We start from the raw sequence: 25,010 nt of genomic DNA on the forward strand, positions 1-25,010 counted from the left end.
GGACACACAAAGAATTTGTCTTGGTGCAGATGCTCTCAGCGTACATAAAAGAAAAAGATACATTTGTCAAGAATCATGTGGTACAATCCTTAATGATTGTCATAGGGGTCAAATAAGCAATGAAGAAACAATCCATATTAATAAAAATCGTAGGATACAAGCAACAAGTTACAGTCATACAGTTCTAAGTGGTAGGAAAAGGATTATAGGAATGATGAGAAAAACTAGTAGAAATAGAAGTGCAGATTTAGTAAATAGTTTGACAGCGTTGAGAGAATTATTTGTTTAGTAGAGTGATGGCGTTCAGGGAAAAACTGTTCTTGTGTCTAGTTGTTTTATTATTTATTTATTTTATTTATTCTTTGTCCAATATACAATACATATGAAAGAGAATAGACATTAAGTAATATATATAAAGATTGAAAGTAAGAAAGAAGAGAAGTAGAAGGAAAGGAGAGAAAATATATGATATATGAGATAAGGAGAGACAATTGGACAGGGGACGATAGGCACATCAGTGCACTTATGTACGCCCCTTACTGGCCTCTTAGGAACCTGGAGAGGTCAATCGTGGAGAGTCTTAGGGAGAAATGTTGGGGGCTGGGGGCTGACACCACTGAGTCCGGCAATGAGTTCCACGCTTCGACAACTCGATTGTTAAAGTCATATTTTTTTGGTGTCATTAAAGCCATATTTTTTGGTCTTGGTGTGCAGTGCTCTGTAGCGACGTTTTGAGGGTAGGTGTTGAAACAGTTTGTGTCCAGGATGCGAGGGGTCAGTAAATATTTTCACAGCCCTCTTTTTGACTTGTGCAGTCTACAGGTCCTCAAGGAAAGGCAGGTTGGCAGCAATTCCACACCCAGTGATCTTATACTTTAAAGTGGAGTAGGTCTTCAGAGGGGATCTGGTTGTACTGGCAAGAGGGAAAAGGGGAATTGAAGTTTCGTTTCCCAGCTGGCAAAGGGCAGTTTGATTAATTCCATTTGGGTAGTAGCTTCTCAGCCATTCAATCCTTAGCAAGTGCAGCCTCGGGCTACGAAAACAGAAACCACAGCCTGGTTTCCAACTGAGTAATACTGTCGTGAAAGATTACAGCTAAGGTATTCATACTATCTGTTGGAGGTAGAAGCCTGTTAGCATCCACATGTATTTGAAATGCCTGTGGGGGAACTGAAGGCCTTTGTTCAAATGACAATCTTGTGCATACAGATGACTAAACATCAGCCTGGTTACTTTGAGCTGATCAATGGTTATTCCTGAAGCATTTGTGTGAACGGTTAAAGAACTGGGCAAATGCTGTTCACATCCTCAGCACTAAGGCACAGAGAATCTTGGACCATATTCTAAAAAGTGGCCTTTTTCCTCAGATGAAATCAAGGAAATTTAATTTCATTTAATTTATTAGATTTCTGAGCCGCCCAATTCCTTTCGGACATAGTAGGTTAGACAAAATGTGTGGACTTCAACTCCCAGAATTCCCCAGCCAATATTCCCTATTCTCCCAGTATTCCCCGGTCAACTTTAAAGGTGTGGACTTCAACTCCCAGAATTCCCCAGCCAGTATTCCCTATTCTCCCAGAACTCTTATATAGAGCGCTGGTGAGACCACATTTGGAGTACTGTGTTCAGTTCTGGAGACCTCACCTACAAAAAGATATTGACAAAATTGAACGGGTCCAAAGACGGGCTACAAGAATGGTGGAAGGTCTTAAGCATAAAACATATCAGGAAAGACTTCATGAACTCAGTCTGTATAGTCTGGAGGACAGAAGGGAAAGGGGGGACATGATCGAAACATTTAAATATGTTAAAGGGTTAAATAAGGTTCAGGAGGGAAGTGTTTTTAATAGGAAAGTGAACACAAGAACAAGGGGACACAATCTGAAGTTAGTTGAGGGAATGATCAAAGGCAACATGAGAAAATATTATTTTACTGAAAGAGTAGTAGATGCTTGGAACAAACTTCCAGCAGACGTGGTTGGTAAATCCACAGTAACTGAATTTAAACATGCCTGGGATAAACATACTGTATATCCATTGTAAGATAAAATACAGAAAATAGTATAAGGGCAGACTAGATGGACCATGAGGTCTTTTTCTGCCGTCAGACTTCTATGTTTCTATGTTTCTCTGATCAACTTTAAAGGTGTAGACTTCAACTCCCAGAATCCCCCAGCCGACATGCTGAAGGTGAGATCTATACATTTTAAAGTGATCAAAGTTGATACACACTAACCTCTGTTTGTGTGTGTGTGTGTGTGAGAGAGAGAGAGAGAGAGAGAGAAATTCTGTAACCCACGTAAGACAATTCTGTGCTCTCTACCCAAGACACCTTGGTTTTTTAATCAAAGCTGCATCCTCCCAGTTTTCTATGGGGGGTAATTGAGCTTTCCCAATACAATTAAAAGAATGAGTATTGCAGAGGGAGATCAGTTTATACACTGCTCAAAAAAATAAAGGGAACACTCAAATAACACATCCTAGATCTGAATGAGTTGAATGTGCATAACAGCAGGTGAAATTGATTGTCAATCAGTGTTGTTTCCTAAGTGGACAGTTTAATTTCACAGAAGTTTGATTTACGTGGCGTTACATTGTGTTGTTTAAGTGTTCCCTTTATTTTTTTTTTTGAACAGTGTATTTTAAAATGTTGTATGTTTTGAAAGTCAGATTGACGTGGTTAAGGCATCAGCCTAGAAACCTGGAAGGCCATCAGTTCTAGCCCTGTCTTTGGCATGAAACTTGGAACAAACTTCCAGCAGACGTGGTTGGTAAATCCACAGTCACTGAATTTAAACATGCCTGGGATATGTTTATGTTTGTTTATGTGTTTATTATATTTGTATGCCGCCCCTCTCCGCAGACTCGGGGCGGCTCACAACACAATAAAAACAGTTTATAACAAATCTAATAATTTACAATTTAAGATATTTTTAAAAACCCATTATTAAGCAGACATACATACAAGCATACCATACATAAGTTGTATAGGCCCAGGGGAGATATTTCAGTTCCCCCATGCCTGATGACAAAGGTGGGTCTTAAGGAGCTTACGAAAGGCAAGGAGAGTAGGGGCAGTTCTAATCTCCGGGGGGAGTTGGTTCCAGAGGGCCGGGGCTGCCACAGAGAAGGCTCTTCCCCTGGGGCCCGCCAACCGACATGGTTTAGTTGACGGGACCTGGAGAAGGCCCACTCTGTGGGACCTAATCGGTCGCTGGGATTCGTGCGGCAGGAGGCAGTCTCGGAGATATTCTGGTCCAATGCCATGAAGGGCTTTAAAGGTCATAACCAACACTTTGAATTGTGACCGGAAATTGATCGGCAACCAATGCAGACTGCGGAGTGTTGGTGTAACATGGGCATACCTGGGGAAGCCCATGACTGCTCTCACAGCTGCATTCTGCACAATCTGAAGTTTCCGAACACTTTTCAAAGGTAGCCCCATGTATAAACATATATCCATCCTAAGATAAAATACAAAAAATAGTATAAGGGCAGACTAGGTGGACCGGGAGGTCTTTTTCTGCCGTCAGTCTTCTATGTTTCTATGAAACCAGTTGGATGGTCTTTGGCAGGTCCCTTTTATTCAGCCCTAGGAAGAGGGGAATGGCAAAGAGCCAGGGTGACACAGTGGTTAGAGTGCAGCACTGCAGGCTACTTCAGCTAACTGCTAGCTGTAGTCCAGCAGTTCAAATCTCACCACCGGCTCAAGATTGACTCAAACTTCCATCCTTACAAGGTGGGTAAAATGAGGACCCAGATTGGTGGGGGCAAGAGGCTGCTTCTGTAAACTACTTAGAGAGGGCTGTAAAAGCACTATGAAGCAGTATATAAGTCTAAGTGCTGTTGCTAAATGCTATAAACCACTAAAAACCTGGGTAAGAAAACTGCAAGGGACTTGTTCGGGGAATCTCCGAGAATCAGATATGATTGAACTGAAGGGGGCGAAGGACAGGTTAAGTTTTATCCTGCAGGCTACAAAGAGGGATGTGAATATAAGCAAGGCAGTTATCTTCATTGTAGGTGTTAAGGAAGAAAGATGGATCTTTGGTTGTTCTCTAGCGCCATCTATTGGTTAGAAAAGGTTACGTTACGTTTATCTTTTTAAAAAGAGCCAGTTTTACTGGACTCTGGAGATTCTCAGTCCACCTCATGGTTGTCCCGAAGGTGCTTTTTTCAAGAGGCTGAAGAAGTTTCTTGGATGAGAAGCGAAGCACTTCAGAAAAAAACCAGAAAGCCCAGTTGCCTCTAGAAAAAGCATCTCTGGAACCGCGAGTTTACTTGTGACCTTCCCTGTTATGTTCGTTTAAAAGAAAGTGATTTAATATTCCCTACTAAGCATGCGCAGAAGTGTCTTGTGGCAAATAGGTCTATCAGGATGCGCATTAAGAGGACATCACCTTGCACTCATTCCTTGGGCAAGCTGCAGAAAAGATAACGCACCTTGTGAAAGGCGTGCAAAACTGAATGTAAACTTTATTTTCAGAAGCTGGGCAGTGGGGTCTTTACAGAGGAATGTTTGACCAAAAGTACCTATGGAGGATAGAAGTATCGCAAAATAATCCAATACATCCTTTTCAACTGCAGGCATTTATTTATTTATTTATTCGTTTGTTTGTTTGTTTAGTTAGTTAGTTAGTTAGTTAGTTAGTTAGTTAGTTATTTGATTGATTGATTGATTGATTTTTATGTCGCCCTTCTCCTTAGACTCAGGGCGGCTTACAACATGTTAGCAAAAGCACTTTTTAACAGAGCCAGCCTATTGCCCCCACAATCCGGGTCCACATTTTACCCACCTCGGAAGGATGGAAGGCTGAGTCAACCTTGAGACGGTGATGAGATTTGAACTGCTGACCTGCAGATCTACAGTCAGTTTCAGGGGCCTGCAGTAGAGCACTCTACCTGCTGCGCCACCCAGGCTCGTTGGATCACACTGGGGGGGGGGGGGTCAGTCTGGCTTCTCCAAAATCATGCTTTAAAGCATTTGTCCTTTAACATTTTTTGTAAGTGTCATCAAACATGATAGCATCGCATTGCTAATCTTAACATTCATCTTATGGATCAGAAATTGCTTAAAATGAGCGTGTAGGATTAATTGTACAGAGATATGAGCAATCATACCATAAAGCAATTTTTTTGGATAGACAAAATCTGCAACAGGATGTTACACTAACGTGCTAACTGGGAACCTCTCTGTTTTCCAGAACTTTTTATTAAATTTGCATTCTTTTCTAATTCTTGTTAATGCACTTCTGAGCCCATTTCTATGGTTACTTGTGTAGACATTTTGTAATATTTCTGAAATCCCTCAGGCTCTGTTAATGTCTAAGCATTTTAGGTACATAATGGTCTCCATTTGGGAAATGAGTTTGTAGTTAATTTGTTCAAATTCATTCAACAGTTAAAAATATGAAAGGATGAGTTCCTAAGAACACATGGGCAATGCTCATTTAACAATCCTTGAATGGGAAACTCTCATACAGTTTTACAGAAAGTCAACAAAGTATTCAAAATGCAAGCTCTTGAGAACCACAATAGTGCTTTATAGAGAAGAGGAGAGAAAAATAGAAGAGAAGAGAAGAGAATGCAGAATACTTTATTGGTCAAATCTGATTAGACACACAAGGAATTTGTCTTTGGTGCATAGGATCTCAGTGTGCATAAATAAAAAATAAAATGCATACATCAAGAATCATAAGATATAACACTTAGTGATAGTCATAGGTTGCTAATAAGCAATGAAATTGTACTAGGAAACAAAACAATATAAATTGTAAAGATACAAGCAATATGGTTATAAGTGGGAAGAGATAGGTGCTAGGAAGGATCAGAATAATAATAGTAATACAGTGATACCTTGTATTACAAACTTAATTGGTTCCGGGACGAGGTTCTTAAGGTGAAAAGTTTGTAAGACGAAACAATGTTTCCCATAGGAATCAATGGAAAAGCGATTAATGCGTGCAAGCCCAAAATTCACCCCTTTTGCCAGCCGAAGCGCCCGTTTTTGTGCTGCTGGGATTCCCCTGAGGCTCCCCTCCATGGGAAACCCCACCTCTGGACTTCTGTGTTTTTGCGATGCTGCAGGGGAATCCCAGCAGGGGAATCCCAGCATGGCAAAAAAGAGCGCTTCGCTGGCAATGGAAGTCTGGAGGTGGGGTTTCCCAGCGAAGGGAGCATCAGTGAAATCGCAGCATCGCAAAAACACCGAAGTCCTCAAAACCCCACCTCTGGACCTCTGTGTTTTTGCGATGCTGCGATTTCGCTGAGGCTCCCCTCGCTGGGAAACCCCACTTCCGGACTTCCATTGCCAGCAAAGTGCCCATTTTTTCACTGCTGGATTCCCCTGCTGGGATTCCCCTGCAGCATCACAAAAACATGGAAGTCCAGAGGTGGGGTTTCCCATGGAGGGGAGCCTCAGGGGAATCCCAGCAGCGCAAAAACTGGTGCTTCGCTGGCAACGAAAGTCCAGAGGCGGGGCTTCCCAGCGGCGGCAGTGGGTTTGTAAGGTGAAAATAGTTTGTAAGAAGAGGCAAAAAAATCTTAAACCCTGGGTTTGTATCTCGAAAAGTTTGTATGACGAGGCGTTTGTAAGACGAGGTATCACTGTACAGTCTTAGTAAACAGTTTGACAGTATTGAGGGAATTAATTGTTTAGCAGAGTGATGGCATTCGGGGGGAAATGTTCTTGTGTCTACTTGTTCTGGTGTGCAGTGCTCTATATGGTCGTTTTGAGGGTAGGACTTGAAACAGTTGATGTCCAGGATGCAAGGGGTCAGTAAATATTTTCACAGCCCTCTTTTTGACTCGTGCAGTATCTAGATCCGCAGTGGAAGAATTATCCTCTCTGTGTCTGTCTTGTTGGGTTGCAGAGCCAAACCAGACAATTACAGAGGTGCAAAAATTAAAAAAAAAAAAAAAATGAAAGAGAAAGGCTTGTCATTTTTCTGACAGGCTAAGCCAAAATAATTATTCCAAGCATATAAAGGGTTTTCTGACTGTATTTTAGCTTTTCACCCATTAATATAGGACTGATATATTCTCTCAAAAAAATAGTTCACATCTATGAAAATTGATATTAGCCATTCAAAGAAACAAATGGTTCCAAGAAATGCTAGGGTTTTTTTAAAAAAAAAAATTGGACATGAAATTATTTGCTTTTTGCTGATTCATAAGCTGGAAACTTCTTTATACCAAATAAAACCCTGAAAATATTATTCATAAGCTGGAAACTTCTTTATACCAAATAAACCCCTGAAAATATTATTTTATTTATTTGGCCGGCACCACGGAGATTAAAAACTAAATGGTTCTCATCAGATCCTGACAAACAGAAAAAAAATATAGTCAGTACAGCTATAATCTGGAGCGGGTATATTTTATATAAGCAACGTGTGTCAAGTTCAATGGAATATGGAGCCATTTCAGCCTGGCTTAATTTACCATATCCTGCCTTTGCATTTGCAACACTTGTATTCAACCCATAAATAGAATAATAAGAGGAAATGAAATGCCATCAAGCTAAAGAGGGAAATACAAGCCACATGAACTTGAGGTCACGCATTGCGCATAAGCAACCATTCCTCAACCTTAACTTGCTTTTTATTCCTTCCGCCAATTTCCAAGGGATTCTATCTGGGGAGGGTGTACTTGGTAGTTAAATAATGCCACATTTGAAGGATCATGTTTATTCACTGTGGTCCATTCATCTTTTCTTTCTACCTGTCAACTTTCTTCTACATTATTATCATATCTTCAAGTGGCATGAAATGGAGTTTATTCGGTATATATGTATATGTACTGTGTGTGTTAGAATTTGCACTGATGTTACTATATTTAAGAATGTTCCAAAGTCATCTGTCGAACAAGCCAGGAAATTGTTGTTATTTATCAGGCTAAACCCAAGAACAAAGAGCAATTCAGCCAGAATTCAGTTCTTTATTTGCTTACACCCAATAGACAAAATCTTGCCGGACTAAATCTGTATTGCTCTCACTCTAACAGATATATCTGGGAAATTCAAAGGAATGGCTCTCATTCTGCTCCAGGCTATCCTGCCTTTTGTCCTCATCCTCCTTCTGGGGGTGTGACCCTTCCTTCCTGAGAAACAGCCATCTATCTATCTATCTATCTATCTATCTATCTATCTATCTATCTATCTATCTATCTATCTATCTATTTCTTTCTTTCTATTTTTCTTTTTCTTTCTTTCCCTCTATCCATCTATTTCTATCTTTATTTCTTTCTATTTCTTTCTCTCTTTCTTTGTCTCTTTGTCTGTCTGTCTGTCTATCCACCTACCTACTTACCTACCTACCTACCTACCTACCTATCTATTTTTATTTCCATTTTTTGCTCTCTTTGTCCTTCTGTCGATCTCTATCTATCTATCTATCTATCTATCTCTTTATTTCTATCTATCTATTTGTCAATCAAGTATAGGATAGTAGGACAGTTGGACAGGGACAGTAGGCACAAAGGTGCACTTATACACGCCCCTTACAGATCTCTTAGAAAAGGGGAAAAGGGGAGAGGTCAAATGTAGACAATCTAAGGTTGAAGATTTTGTGGTTTGGGGAAGAAACAACAGAATCGGGTAGTGAGTTCTATTGCTGAAGTCGCATTTTCTGCAGTCTGGTTTGGAGCGGTTTAAATTTAGTTTGAGTCTATTATGTGCTCGTGTGTTGTTGTGGTTGAAGGTGAAATAGTCACTAACAGGAAGGACATTTTGGTATATGATTTGTGAACTATGGTTAGATCAGTTCAGAGGCAAGGTAGTTGTAGATTGTCTAATTTCAGTATTTCAAGTCTGGTGGAGTAAGGTATTTTGTTGCGGGAGGAAGAGTGAATGACTCTTGTTAGATTAGATTAGATTTATTGGATTTATATGCCGCCCCTCTCCGCAAACTCGGGGCGGCTGTTGTTGTGAAATACACTGCTCAAAAAAATAAAGGGAACACTTAAAAAACAGAATATAACTTCAAACTTCTGTGAAATCAAACTGTCCACTTAAGAAGCAACACTGACAGTCAATTTCACACGCTGTTGTGCAAATGGAATAGTTGTGCAAATGAAACGTTCAATGAGAATATTTCATTCATTCAGATCTAGGATGTGTTATTTGAGTGTTCCTTTTATTTTTTTTGAGCAGTATATTTTTATCTCTTATAAGCTGGGTATAATGATCAGCAGTGAGGTTAGATCTCAGTTCCCCAGGATGATGCCCTCAATGTTTTTCCTGCAGGGCCTATTGAAAAAGAAGGGAAAGTAAAGTAGCAGTGTCAACCTCTCGTTCCATTTTTATTTGGAGGAATACTTGAGGATGTTATGTGTGCCCAAGAGTCATTCATAAGAAATAAAAAAATGATCCCTGCCATCCTTTAAATTATTTCAGGGTGCTGGTGAAAGATGGAGACAGATGTTCTTGGAAGTCTCCATTGGATTACAGTGATCAATTTTTAGTCCCTTGTATCCAATGGTAAAATCCTTTTTTTTTTTACTACAGATTAAAAAAAAGTGTGGCTTGGTGGGAGTGGCAGGAGAAGGATATTGCAATGAGAATATTTCATTCATTCAGATCTAGGATGTGCTATTTGAATGATCCCTTTATTTTTTTTGAGCAGTATATTTTTGGACACTCTCAATTGTATTAATGTCTGATATGCAATGCGGGTTCCATACAGGTGAGCTGTATTCTAGAATTGGTCTGACAAATGTTTTGTAAGCTCTGGTTAGCAGTTCGATGTTACCAGAGAGGAAGCTACATAAGATTAGATTGACAATTCTTAATGCTTTTTTGGCAATGTTGCTACAATGGGCTTTAGGACTTAGGTAGTCCATCATACCAGTTTTTCCTCTGTAGGGAACCACATAATTCCCCACATCATCATCATCATCATCATTATTATTATTATTATTATTATTATTACAGTATTGTTTTATCATACAAGCATATGCACATACGTGCTGTAAAGGCTAAGAGAGAGGGGCTGGCCCAAAATCACCCAGCCATCTTTTGTGCCTAAAGGCAGAACTCGAACTCGCAGTCTCCTGGCTTTCAGGGCAGCACCTTCACTGCTTCCCCAAACTGATTTAGAAGAAAGTGCCAACAAATACAAAACATTCAATCATATTTGGTAGCTCAGGAGGCATGCATACCATTCTCTCCTGTTTCCCCCTTTCCCCTCCCTCCCCCCAAAACATCAGTCCTGCAAGGTAGGTCAGGCTAGGAGAGAGCGCCTGGACCAGAATTATTCAGGAAGCTTCTGCAGCTGATGATGGACTGAGCTCCAATCCAACAGTCTCACCATACAGTGATTAAATTTGGCCTGTTTCGCCTTATTGACTGAGTTTGAAAAACTCTCCCATCTCCTTCAGTATATTTGTCTACTGAGAGATTGAACATTTCTTTAATTAACAAATCTTCTTTGTTAATGAGGATGCCCTTCTATTAAAAGCTGAATAGATCTAACAGTTTAAAGAAGGGCAATTTAAAAAGAAAGAACATTTCCATACAGTTCTAGCCGCTAGCGAAATAGAATGCAGGCATGCTACTTGGTGCTTTAAATTTTTATTGCAATGAGATATATAGCCCCATTATTTACAGCCAGAAAGAGCTGGGTTGCAAGTCACAATAGCCGATGGCTTTTAGTAAAACATGTCTTATCAGGTTCTTTCTGATTTCTTACCACTGTAGACCTATATCTCTTCCTATAAATTTCCATTGCTGATTCTGAAAGAAGTGATGGAAAGAAGCAGTGTCTCGGTGAGTCCCTTAGTTCACCTTCCCAGGATGAGCTGGTGGCTCAGATGACCTTGGCCAAGCACCATCTGCTTTCTTCTGTCACTTCAGAGGTTAGAAACATAGAAACATAGAAGACTGACGGCAGAAAAAGACCTCATGGTCCATCTAGTCTGCCCTTATACTATTTCCTGTATTTTATCTTACAATGGATATATGTTTATCCCAGGCATGTTTAAATTCAGTTACTGTGGATTTACCAGCCACGTCTGCTGGAAGTTTGTTCCAAGGATCTACTACTCTTTCAGTAAAATAATATTTTCTCATGTTGCTTTTGATCGTTCCCCCAACTAACCTCAGATTGTGTCCCCTTGTTCTTGTGTTCACTTTCCTATTAAAAACACTACCCTCCTGGGCCTTATTTAACCCTTTAACATATTTAAATGTTTCGATCATGTCCCCCCATTTCCTTCTGTCCTCCAGACTATACAGATTGAGTTTGTGAAGTCTTTCCTGATATGTTTTATGCTTAAGACCTTCCACCCTTTTTGTAGCCCGTCTTTGGACCCGTTCAATTTTGTCAATATATTTTTGTAGGTGAGGTCTCCAGAACTGAACACAGTACTCCAAATGGGGTCTCACCAGCGCTCTATATAAGGGGATCACAATCTCCCTCTTCCTGCTTGTTATACCTCTAGCTATGCAGCCAAGCATCCTACTTGCTTTTCCTTCCGCCCGACCACACTGCTCACCCATTTTGAGACTGTCAGGTTATCACTGTTCTGATCTCAACCCGAGGACAGTGATGGCGAAACCTTTTTTCCTCGGGTGCTGAAAGAGTATGGGTGCACACTAGTGCCGACACCCATAATTCAATGCCTGGGGAGGGTAAAAACAGCTTCCCCTGCCCCCGGAAGCCCTCTGGAAACTGGAAAGAGCTTGTTTCTCAACTTCTGGTAGGGCCAAGCGTGTTTTGCCATCCCCAGGTTCCAATGGCTTCCCTTGAGCCATGGAAGATAAAAACGCCTTCCCCATTCGTCCAGAGGCTCTCTGGAAGCCAGAAATTATTATTATTATTATTATTTATTAGATTTGTATGCTGCCCCTCTCCACAGACTCAGGGCGGCTCACAACAATAGTAAAACAGTGTACAATGAACAAATCTAATATTTAAAAAATATCTAAAAACCCATTAATTTAGAAACATACAACACAAGCATACCATACATAAAACTATATGTCTCAATTCCCCCATGCCTGACGGCAGAGGTGGGTTTTAAGGAGTTTGCAAAAGGCAAGGAGGGTGGGGGCAATCCTAATCTCCAGGGGGAGCTGGTTCCAGAGGGTTGGGGCCACCACAGAGAAGGCACTTCCCCTGGGTCCCGCCAAACGACATTGTTTAGTTGACGGGACCCAGAGAAGGCCAACTGGTCACTGGGATTCGTGCGGCAGAAGGGGGTCTCGGAGATATTCTGGTCCGATGCCATGAAGGACTTTATAGGTTATAACCAACACTTTGAATTGTGACTGGAAACTGATGGGCAACCAATGCAGACTGCGGAGTGTTGGTGTGACATGGGCATATTTAGGGAAGCCCATGATTGCTCTCACAGCTGCATTTTGCACGATCTGAAATGCCCTTCCAGGGCCTCTGTGTGAGCCAAAAATCAGCTGGCCGGCACAGACATGCACGTTAGAGCTGAGCTAAGGCAACAGCACGTATGCCAGCAGATATGGCTCCGCGTGCCACCTGTGGTACCCTTGCCATAGCTTCGCCATCACTGCCCTAAGAATTTGTCTCCTGAAAACTCCATTCCCCTTTCACTCATCTTTATTCCTTATGGAAGGGGCCATTCAGCATCCACTTGTGCCTTCCACCGTCCGTATGACAAATGTGATTTCGCCAAAACATCGCAAAGACACTCAAAATATTACATGGGGAAAAACCCAAACTCACAACAATCTACACACACACACACACATACATATGAGATAGGTATATAGGATGGATGGATAGATAGATAGATAGATAGATAGATAGATAGATAGATAGATAGATAGATAGATAGATAGGATATGTATATCCTGCAGCAATCCATTGAGTTCTTGGGAGCTGTGTCTTCTAACTGCTTTGTTATTATATATTGTTTTTGTCACTGCTGTGAGCCGCCCCGAGTCTGTGGAGAGGGGCGGCATACAAATCTAAATAATAATAATAATAATAATAATAATAATAATAATAATAATAATAATAATAGTAGTAAATATCTTGCATAATTTGATGTTACTGGACCACAGTGTTTTGTCCCGCGTCTCCTCTCCAGATATCGAATGCTAGATCTCTGAAAACATGTTAATGAAGAGACTGCCCCTGTCACTTTCAAGCACTGCTTTTTAGCTCCAGCAGTTGCTCTTTATCACACTTGTGGACATAATTTATTAGCAGGCATTGGGAGGAAATAACCCCGTGTAATTAGCCTTCAGGAGATGACACCGCGAGACGCCTCTAAAAGCGCATCGTTAATTTTGAAATGTCATACGGAATTGAACTATCAGATCTATGCCAGTTTATTGTCCAAGTGAGCAATGGCATATGTTAATCAACCTTCCAGGGCAAAATTCCCAGCCTATGGAAAGCTAGGATGTCAGGGAGTAAAATGTTTATTTAGGCGTCAGCTTGTTACTGTCGGCTATGAGCAATCCTCAAGCAATGACCCCAGTCGAGCCCCAAATTTTTGTTGCTAAGGGAGACATTTGTTAAATGAGTTTTGCCCCATTTTTACGACCATTCTTGCCACCATTGTTAAGTGAGTTGCTGCATTTGTTAAATCAATAACCCACTTGTTAAGTGCACCCGGCTTCCCAAACTGACTTTTCTTGTGAGAAGGTCACAAAAAATGGTTGCATGAGCCTGGGACATGACGACTGTCATAAGTATCTGAATTTTTGTTTGTTTGTTTGTTTGTTTATTGGATTTGTATGCCGCCCCTCTCCGTGAACTCGGGGCGGCTAACAACAGTGGTAAAAACAGCATGTGACAATCCAATACTAAAAAAAGCTAAAAACCCTTGTTATAAAACCAAGCATACATACAAACATACCATGCATAAATTGTAGAAGCCTAGGGGGAAAGAACATCTCAGTTCCCCCATGCCTGACGGCAGAGGTGGGTTTTAAGGAGCTTACGAAAGGCAAGGAGGGTGGGGGCAATTCTAATCTCTGGGGGGAGTTGGTTCCAGAGAGCCGGGGCCGCCACAGAGAAGGCTCTTCCCCTGGGTCCCGCCAAACGGCATTGTTTAGTTGACGGGACCCGGAGAAGGCCAACTCTGTGGGACCTAACTAGTCGCTGGGATTCGTGCAGCAGAAGGCGGTCCCGGAGATAATCTGGTCCGGTGCCATGAAGGGCTTTAAAGGTCATAACCAACACTTTGAATTGTGACCGGAAACTGATCGGCAACCAATGCAGACTGCGGATCACGTAACCACAAGGATGTAGCAACGATCCTCGGTGTGAAAAACAGTTCACGCTTAAGTCAGTTTTTTTCAGTGCCGTTGTAACTTTGAACAGTCGCTAAATGTTGTAAGTTGAGGACTGCCTATAAAATGCCTTTGCCCAACACCCGAAAGAATACTACTATGTTGCCTTCTGAGAAGGAAGATCCTTCATTAGCAGTGTTTGTTGTTTTTCTCTCCAGGGCTCTGACATTTTGGCCCCTGTCCTTCGTCTGGAGCAAACTTTCCACCTATGAACAGTTGAGGCATCGGTTCCAACATCTCCAAGTCATCAGCAGTAAGAAGGCAGCTTCAGACCAGGCCGAAGCCATGAGGTAAGAATTCCGCTGCACGAAATGGTCGGTATCCTGAGAGGCTCCATGACCGACATCCAACGTTAATGTTGACTTAACAGCAGTTAATTTAGTGGCCGTTCAGAGTTACAACATCACTGAAAAGAGTGACATCAACAGACATATTGACCTACAGTCAGCCTACGAACCTCTCAGAATCTAAATCAATCACACATTTAACCAGAGCAGAGACAGTAGAGGGAGGAAGGAAGGAAGGAAGGAAGGAAGGAAGAAAGGAAGGAAGGAAGGAGTAAGAAGGAAGGAGGAAGGAATGGAGAGAGAGAAAGAGAGGGAGGGAGAAGGGAAAGAAAGAAAGAAAGAAAGAAAGAAAAAGGGAAGGGAGTAAGGAGGAAGGAAGAATAGAGCCGGGGTGGCGCAGCAGGTAGAGTGCTGTACTGCAGGCCACTGAAGCTGACTGTAGATCTGAAGGTCAGCGGTTCAAATCTCATCACCGGCTCAAGGTTGACTCAGCCTTCCATCCTTCCAAGGTGGGTAAAATGAGGACCCGGATTGTGGGGGCAATAGCCTAGCTCTGTTAAAAAGTGGTATTGCTAACATGTTGTAACCCGCCCTGAGTCTAAGGAGAAGGGCTGCATAAAAATCGAATGAATGAATGAATGAATGAATGAATGAATGAATAAAGGGGAGAGAGAGAGAGAATTAAATTATCTGCTACAACATCCTACCTGTCAACGACTACTTCAGCTTCAACCACAACAATACACAAGCACACAACAGATACAAACTCAAATTGAACCACCCCAAATTTGATATAAACAGTTATATCTATGTAAATTACAATACATACTTGACAAATAAATAAATTGGACTAAGGCAGGGGTTGCCAACTTTTAAACCATGGGTCCTCCAACTATGGCCCGTGGGCTTTATCCGGCCCACCACAGGCCCACCCTTCAGCAGAGCCAGGACTTGCCTTCGGGAGCCCTGCAGGATGGAACTGAAAGGTCATTTTGGAATGGTTCTGCAGGTGTGGGGAAGTGACAGGGAACCACAGCAGAGGGGCCAAAGAGCCTCTTGCGGCTCCAGAGCTGTGGGTTGCCAACTCCTGGCCTAAGTAGCTTGATCACGAAGTTTCCTTTTGGTGTCCCAGTAGGCTTACATGCAAAGAGCTCCCTGGGGCGGAAAAAATGGACTCTTAATATTGTGGTATTGTCTTTGTGGAGGGGGGAGGGAGGGTTTTTTTTAATAAGTGAACATAGAACATTCTGTTCCCCAAAATATAGTTGTGTGTGTGGGCATGCTTCTCATTGTTTCTGGAAACATTCTGTTCCATTGTGTTTATATTTTGTGGTGCTGCACCTGAGACAATCGCATTGGGCTGAACATTTTGAGCTTTTTTCCTCCCCATCCCGCTGCTGCCCCCGTACCACTGCCCACACAACTTCCATTTCTATCCAGCAAGCGAGAGGGTTGCCCAGGAAACAGAGGCTGGCATGCCAACCCTGGCACAGCTGCAGGCAATATCTGTACAGCACCTGCCTCTGCGTGGTGGCGGAAACCTCAAATGCCTCCGGAGAACTCTTGAATTCTACCTTTCCCTCGACACGTAGCCCTTCCCTTACCGCCATTCGTTTAGCCACCATTCAAAGTTACAACGGCCCTGAAAAAGATGATTTGCAGCGGCTCCTCACAGCTACAGCCATCCACAACATCCCCACAGTTGTGGCGTAGCACGTTTGGAAAATCTAGCCGATGGTGTCTCCGGGTCCCGTCAACCAAACAATGTTGCTTGGCGGGACCCAGGGGAAGAGCCTTCTCTGTGGCGGCCCCGGCCCTCTGGAACCAACTCCCCCCAGAGATTAGAATTGCCCCCACCCTTCTTGCCTTTCGTAAGCTGCTTAAAACCCACCTCTGCCGCCAGGCATGGGGGAACTGAGATACACTTTCCCCCTAGGCCTTTAAAATTTTATGCATGGTATGTCTGTATGTATGATTGGTTTTTATATAATGGGTTTTAACTGTTTTTAGTATTGGATTACAGTGATCCCCCGATTATCGCGAGGGTTCCATTCCAAGACCCCTCGCAATAATCGATATTTCGGGATGTAGTGGTGCGGAAGTAAAAACACCATCTGCGCATGCGCGCCCCTTTTTCCATGGCCGCACATGCGCAGATGGTGGAGTTTGCGTGTGGGCGGCGGGGAAGACCGGGGAAGGTTCCTTCGGCCGCCCAACAGCTGATCTGCTCCGCAGCGCGGCGGCAGCGAGGAGCCGAAGATGGGGTTTCCCCGTTGCCCAGGCAACGGGGAAACCCCATCTTCGGCTCCTCGCTGCCGCCGCGCTGCGGAGCAGATCAGCTGTTGGGCGGCCGAAGGAACCTTCCCTGGGTCTTCCCGCCGCCCAGGCAAAGGGGAAACCCCAAGATCGCTTGCCGCTTGCCCGTCACCCGCTCGCCCGGCCGCTCGCTTGCCGCTTGCCCGTTCGCCCGCCTGCCTGCTCGCTTGCCGCTTGCCCGTTCGCCCGCCCGCCCGGCTGCTCGCTTGCCGCTCGAGAGCAAGAGGGGGAGAGATAGAGAAAGAGAGAGAAGGAAAGAAAGAGATGAGAGAGGGAGGAAGAGAGTGTGAGAGAGGAAGAAGCAAGATAGAGAAAGAGAGAGAGAAAGAAAGATGAGAAAGGAAGGGAGTGACGTCATCGGGTGGAAAAATCGCGATATAGCCTTTCGCAATGATCAGGATCGCGAAACTCGGGGGATCACTGTATACTGTTTTGTTACTGTTGTTAGCCGCCCCGAGTCTGCGGAGAGGGGCGGCATACAAATCAAATCAAATCAATAAACAAACAAACAAACAAACAAATTATAGGAGACGACTAGGCCAGTGATGGCAAACCTGCAAGGTCCCTCCAACTCTCTTAATCATCTAGTCAACCTTGAATTCTTTTCTATTCTTATCTCCCGCTCGTTTCCCTCCACTGCCAGTAGCTCAGATTCTTGCAGGGAACTCAAGTTTGCAATAAATCTTTCCCAGATTTGCAAAATGGGATATGGGGGGGTGGAGCTTCAGCAGGCCATAAACGGCTGTATTATGTGTCTAAGTCGCACCGACATTTCCACCCTCTTTCAGGGAGGGGGAAAAGGTGTGTCTTATACTCCGAAAAATATGGTATTCGACAAATGATGCAGCATATAAACTTGGTTCTCATCCTGAAGAAAAGCTTGAATGTGTCTGAATTTTGAGGAACGTTGAACTCTACCTGACACGGCAAACCATGGTTTGTTTGTTTTTTCCCAACACAGGAAAGCCAACATCTTCATCTCTCTCCTCATCGATGTGGCTCTGGGCGTCGTCCTCATGTCCTGGTTGTATCAAATGAACTGGATCGGTTACCTTGCCAGCGGCCTCGTCCCAGTGGCTGATGTAAGGTCTCCTTCATGCATCTCACATCCCGAAGTTTAACTCAGTCTGATAGATAGCGTGCAGGTAGTCCTCGACATATGACCAAAGTTGAGCCCAAACAATTGTTAAGCCAGTTTTGCCCTGTTTTACGACCATTTTTCTGGCCATGCATCTGTTAAGGGAATTGCTATGGTCGTTAAGGTAGTAATGTAGTCATTAAGTGAATCTGGCTACCCCCCTCCCCCCCCGACTTGGCTTGTCAAGAAGGTCGCAAAAGCAGATCACGTGACCCTGGGGTCCTGCAACGGTCATAAATACAGATCAAGGGTCGAAACTTTGATCAGGTGATGTTGCAGAGGCCTGAAGTCTGAAAAAATGGTTCTAAGTCACGTTTGGTTCAGTGCCGTTGTAATTTTGACTACGGTTGTAAGTCGAGGATTAATGGCGTTTGGGGAAGTCTGTTAAAAAAACAAAGCCACACCCTGATTCACACACTCAGCTGAACTATTGGTTAGCTTGGTTATATAGATGTGGCACTAGGAACCAGATCAGATTTCCCCAACATTTTCGGCTTTGACGACTGATGGGTCTGAAAGGACAGGGGTGAAATCCAGCATGTTCTGACAGGTTCTGGAGAATCAGTAACAGAAACTTTAAGGAGTCCAGAGAACCGCTCTCTACATGGGGCTACCTTTGAAAAGTGTTCAGAAACTTCAGATCGTGCAGAATGCAGCTGCGAGAGCAGTCATGGGCTTCCCCAGGTATGCCCATGTTACACCAACACTCCGCAGTCTGCATTGGTTGCCGATCAATTTCCGGTCACAATTCAAAGTGTTGGTTATGACCTATAAAGCCCTTCATGGCATCGGACCAGAATATCTCCGAGACCGCCTTCTGCTGCACGAATCCCAGCGACCGATTAGGTCCCACAGAGTCGGCCTTCTCCGGGTCCCGTCAACTAAACAATGTCGGTTGGCGGGCCCCAGGGGAAGAGCCTTCTCTGTGGCGGCCCCGACTCTCTGGAACCAGCTCCCCCCAGAGATTAGAACTGCCCCTACCCTCCTTGCCTTTCGTAAACTACTCGTAACCCACCTTTGTCGTCAGGCATGGGAGAATTGATCTCCCCCTAGCCTATATAATTCATGTATGGTATGTCTGTAGGTATGTCTGCTTAAAAATGGGTTTTTTTAACTATTTTAAATTTTAAATTGTAAATTATTAGATTTGTCATGAACTGTTTTTCTTGTGTTGTGAGCCGCCCCGAGTCTACGGAAAGGGGTGGCATACAAATCTAATAAATGAATGAATGAATGAATGAATTTATTTATTTATTTATTTATTACTTAGATTTGTATGCCGCCCCTCTCCGAAGACTCGGGGCGGCTCACAACACGTGGAAACAAATCATAAATAATCTGACAATTTAAAATATTAAAGATTTAAAAAAGACCCCATATACTAACAGACATACACACAAGCATACCATACATAAATTAAACATGCCCAGGGGAAGATGTTTCAGTTCCCCCATGCCTGACCCCATGAATGAATGAATGAATGAATGAATGAATGAATGAATGAAACCGGCAAATACCACCTCTGACTAGCCTCGTCCCCATCTATTCTCTGCCTCCTGACTCCCAGCTGATGGAGAGAAAATGGGGATTTTGCAGTATCCTTCCTCTGCCACGCCCACCAAGCCATGCACACCGAACCGGTAGTAAAAGAAAAATGGATTTCACCATTGGGAGAGGGAATGGTTCGTGCAAAAAGCTGACAGGCATGCACATCCTCATTGTATAGGTGAAGATGTATATGTAGATTGTTCTGAGTTCGGGTTTTGCCCCGTGTAATATTTTGAATGTCTATGCTACGTTTCGGTGAAATCACATTCACCATCATCAGGCTGAAGTTGTAAGCTTCGTGCTGCTGTAAATATAGTATATGTATATGCGTAGACACACACTCGCCAGCAGTTTCCACTGCCCAGTTGCAAAACCCTCACGCCCCCCACAGGTTGGGCGACCCCTAAACTGGGCCCCTGCAGCTTGTCTAGCAAATGTTGATTTAAATCCTCCCTTGCTTGATATGTGTGCATATAATCCCAAAGGCCATTAACTTGGTTTAAACAAGGTTCCAATTGCCTCCGTTAAAAATCAAATTGTCCCCCTGTGAGGCATAGGCCCTACGCTGTTAACCAGTGATTTAAAAGTGGATTGGAGGCTAAAACATATAAAGAACAGTTGCAAGAACTGGGCATGGCTAGTTTAATGAAAAGAAGGACCAGGGGAGACGTGATGACAGTGTTCCAATATCTCAGGGGTTGCTACAAAGAAGAAGGAGTCAAGCTATTCTCCAAAGCACCTGAGGGTAGGACAAGAAACAATGGGTGGAAACTAATCAAGGGGAGAAGCAACTTAGAACTAAGGAGAAATTTCCTGGCAATTAGAACAGTTTGTGGAGCAGCTTGTCTCCAGAAGTTGTGAATGGTCCAAAACTGGACGTTTATGAAGATGGCGGGGTGGCACAGCAGGTAGAGTGCTGTACTGCAGGCCACTGAAGCTGACTGTAGATCTGTAGGTCAGCGGTTCAAATCTCATCACCGACTCAAGGTTGACTCAACCTTCCATCCTTCCGAGGTGGGTAAAATAAGGACCCGGATTGTGGGGGCAACATGCTGGCTCTGTTAAAAAGTGCTATTGCTAACATGTTGTAAGCTGCCCTGAGTCTATGGAGAGGGGCGGCATAATAGAATGGAATAGATTTTTTATTGGCCAAGTGTGATTGGACACACAAGGAATTTGTCTTGGTGCAGATGCTCTCAGCCGTACATAAAAGAAAAAGATACATTTGTCAAGAATCATGTGGTACAATACTTAATGATTGTCATAGGGGTCAAATAAGCAATGAAGAAACAATCAATGTTAATAAAAATCTTAGAATACAAGCAACAAGTTACAGTCATACAGTCCTAAGTGGGAAGAAAAGGATGATAGGAATGATGAGAAAAACTAGTAGAATAGAAGTGCATATTTAGTAAAAAGTAAAAAAAAAACCAAAAAACCCGAATAAATTAAATAAATAAATAAACAGGGGGTTGGACTAGAAGACCTCCAATGTCCCTTCCAAATCTGTTGTTATTATTAGCTAGAGGTATAACAAGCAGGAAGAGGGAGATTATGATCCCGCTATACAGAATGCTGGTGAGACCACATTTGGAATACTGTGTTCAGTTCTGGAGACCTCACTTACAAAAAGATATTGACAAAATTGAACGGGTCCAAAGATGGGCTAGAAGAATGGTGGAAGGTCTTAAGCATAAAACATATCAGGAAAGACTTAATGAACTCAATCTGTATAGTCTGGAGGACAGAAGGAAAAGGGGGGACATGATCGACATATTTAAATATATTAAAGGGTTAAATAAGGTTCAGGAGGGAAGTGTTTTTAATAGGAAAGTGAACACAAGAACAAGGGGACACAATCTGAAGTTAGTTGGGGGAAAGATCAAAAGCAACATGAGAAAATATTATTTTACTGAAAGAGTAGTAGATCCTTGGAACAAACTTCCAGCAGACGTGGTAGATTAATCCACAGTAACTGAATTTAAACATGCCTGGGATAAACATATATCCATCCTAAGATAAAATACAGAAAATAGTATAAGGGCAGACTAGATGGACCATGAGGTCTTTTTCTGCCGTCAGACTTCTATGTTTCTATTATTATAAATATATAAGCACCTTTCCCGTCTTCTTCAGTGGAATGTGGACGGCAGAACCTTTGAATAACTTGTCTCATATTAGCTTCCATTGAGTTTCCATCTCTGGCCTCCTATTTTGACACCAGACGCTTAGCTTAATAATTGCCAATAAAGGCCTGGGCTACTTCAGATTCCTCTCCCTCTGATCCAGGATCAAGCATTTCTCCTGGATTCCCTCCAAAGGCTGCGTGACCACAATGTCACTGTGGACTAACACGCCGAGCCGCAGCCATCAGAACGGTTAGAGTGTTCCTACCCACAAAAATGCTCCACTTAACATTGTTCATTGTTTTATAAAAGCACCGGCGCTACCCATTTTAAGCAAAATCTATTTTTCTCTATGATGCAAGTTGAATTGACTTAGAAAGCCCAGCCAGAAGGAGGAAGATTTGTGGTGGCGGCTGTGCTTGTTATTCCCATGATGAATTCTTGCGGCTTTTGACTGCTGAAAGCCCTGTGGCAAATACATACAAGACCTTTTCGTCCATAAATCATAAGAACTTATGATCCGTAGCCAAATACTGATAAAAAAATTACATCCCTCGTGTACTATTGCATTCCTTCGTTCTCTTTCCCCCTGCTTCTCTAGTTTCCGTTCCCATTAACTGTTTTTAGCCCTAAGTCACTGGGCGCCCAAGTCATCCTCCCCCCCCCATTCTCCGAAATCCAGGCTGAGAAACAGCATCCTAATCTGCTATCATGGTTTAATTGTGGCTAGTAACCCCTAGGCAGAAAACAAAATCTGGCCAATGATCCCAACGATATTTAAATATGTACAGATGAAAAGAGTTGGAAGGGACCTTGTAGGTCATCTAGTCCAACCCGCTGCCCAAGCAGGAGACCCTACCCCATTTCTGACAGCTAACTGTAAAATCTCTTCTTGAAAGCTTCCAGGGATGAATTTTTTTTAAAAAAAATTGTAAATTATTAGATTTCTTATAAACTGTTTTTATTGTGTTGTGAGCCGCCCCGAGTCTACGGAAAGGGGCGGCATACAAATCTAATTAATAATAATAATAATAATAATAATAATAATAATAATAATACAGTAGTCCCTCGCTATATCGCGCTTCACCTACTGCGGCTTCACTTCATCGCGGGTTTTCAAGAAATATTAATGAGAAAAATCATTCGCGGGTCTTCGCTGGTTCGCGGGTTTCTGAGGAAGTCGATCGGCAGATTTAAACAGCCCGCGGAACTCGATCGGCAGGTTTTTCAAAAAAAATATATCTAAAGTTGTAAATACTGTATTTAAATACTGTATCTAAAATAAATACTGTGTGGGAAGGGTTTATAAACACTTAAAACAATGAAAACTTACCAAACAATTACAACATAAATACTTAAATAAGTACTATCAGTCGATAAATTCCCCATCGCGGATTTCACCTATCGCGGCCGGGTCTGGAACGTAACACCAGCGATAGGTGAGGGACTACTGTAATAATAATAATGAAGCTCCCACAACTTCCAAAGGCAAAGCTGTTCCACTGGTTGTTCTCAGTGTCAGAAAGTTTCTCCTTATTTCCAGGTTGAATCTCTCCTTGTTCAGTTTCCATCCATTATTCCTTGTCTGGCTTTCGGGTTCTTTGGAGAATAGGTTGACTCCTTCTTCTTTGTGGTAACCCCTGAGATATTGGAAGACTGCTGTCATGTCTCCCCTGGTCCTTCTCTTCACTAGACCAGCCAGGCCCAGTTCCTGCAACCATTCACCATATGTTTTAGCCTCCAGTCCCTGAATCATCCTGGTTGTTCTTCTCTGCACTTTTTCTACAGGGATATATTGATATAGAATGATATATTGATCAGTGTTTCTTATTGGTTGCCGATCAGTTTCCGGTCACAATTCAAAGTGTTGGTCATCACCTATAAAGCCCTTCATGGCACCGGACCAGGGTATCTACGAGACCGCCTTCTGCCGCACAAATCCCAGCGACCGGTTAGGTCCCACAGAGTTGGTCTCCTCCGGGTCCCATCAACTAAACAATGTCGTTTGGCGGGACCCAGAGGAAGAGCCTTCTCTGTGGCGGCTCCGACCCTCTGGAATCAGCTCCCTCCAGAGATTAGAACTGCCCCCACCCTCCTTGCCTTTTGTAAACTCCTTAAAACCCACCTCTGTCGTCAAGCATGGGGGAACTGAAACATCTCCCCCTGCCTATGTAGTTTTCTGTGTATGACATGACTGTATGTATGTTTTTAATATATTGGGGTTTCTTGTTTTTTAGACTTTTTAAATGTATTATTGTTATTTTAGATTCTAACTATTAGATTTGTCATTATATATTGTTTTTATCATTGCTGTAAGCCGCCCCAAGTCTACGGAGAGGGGCGGCATACAAATCTAAATAATAATAATAATAATAATAATAATAATAATAATAATAATAATAATAACCTTAGCAATTTTAAGATATGGATGGCTGGGGAATTCTGGAAGTGGAAGTCCACCTATCGTCAAGTTGCCACAGCTGAGAAACACTGTATTGATGCATTTTCTTTCTGTGAATCAAAAGGGGAATAAAACTGTTCAGGATATTTGGGGTGTTTTTTTTAAAATCACCCTTTGTTCTTTCCAAGCTATTTTCCACTGATGCTACTGATCTCTTCCTATTTCTGCAGCATATCGCCCAGCAGCTCCAGAACCTTCTGCAGTGGCTGATGGGCGTGCCAGCCGGTCTAAAAATGAACAGAGCTTTGGATCAAGTGCTGGGCCGCTTTTTCCTTTACCACATCCACCTCTGGCTTAGTAAGTGCCGTTCTCTTCCTTTGTCTGTGACATGGGACACACTCCTCTGCGCCAGTCAAACCAGCTTGTGGCATCTGATGGTTTGCAAATCCTTGACTTTGTTGGCTGGCAGACACCAGGCTGGACACCAGGCACATCTGAATGTATCGTTGAATGACGAATCTCTTGTAGAGGTTCTAGAAGCTGTGCTCTGGAACCAGGAACCCTAAGATTTGAGAACACAACAGGACACCTTAGAGTTGCGTGTCCCATTCTTGTCCTGGTTGCTATGCCACTCTCTTTGATTCATAAATAGATTATAAATTTACAGATTGATAAATTACCTATCTCCTTCTGCTTATGACTATAACCTTGTTTCTTGTATCTTTATGATCTATATTGTTTTATTTAGTTTCCTCGTATGATTTTGATTGTTTATTTAATCCTATGGCTATCACTAAGTGTTATATCTTATGACTTTTGATGAATGTCTCTTTTATGTACACTGAGAGCTTATGCACCGAAGATAAATTCCTTGTGTGTCCAGTCACACTTTGCCAATAAAGAATTCCATTCTATT

At 42.7% G+C, this 25,010-nt stretch overlaps 1 protein-coding gene across 4 annotated transcripts in view; it reads left to right on the forward strand.

Moving 5' to 3' along the window:
• The window catches only part of PIGQ (phosphatidylinositol glycan anchor biosynthesis class Q), a 56,491-nt gene that overhangs the window by 11,471 nt on the left and 20,010 nt on the right, over window positions 1–25,010 (forward strand). For all 4 annotated transcript variants that reach the window (XM_070761052.1, XM_070761054.1, XM_070761051.1 and 1 more), the window contains exons 3-5: window positions 14,437–14,568; window positions 17,843–17,963; window positions 24,325–24,451. In XM_070761052.1, the coding sequence (XP_070617153.1) occupies window positions 14,437–14,568; window positions 17,843–17,963; window positions 24,325–24,451 (380 nt within the window). The remainder of the gene's footprint in view (window positions 1–14,436; window positions 14,569–17,842; window positions 17,964–24,324; window positions 24,452–25,010) is intronic.

Source organism: Erythrolamprus reginae, chromosome 9, assembly GCF_031021105.1.
Source record: "Erythrolamprus reginae isolate rEryReg1 chromosome 9, rEryReg1.hap1, whole genome shotgun sequence".
Taxonomy (NCBI): Eukaryota; Metazoa; Chordata; class Lepidosauria; order Squamata; family Dipsadidae; genus Erythrolamprus; species Erythrolamprus reginae.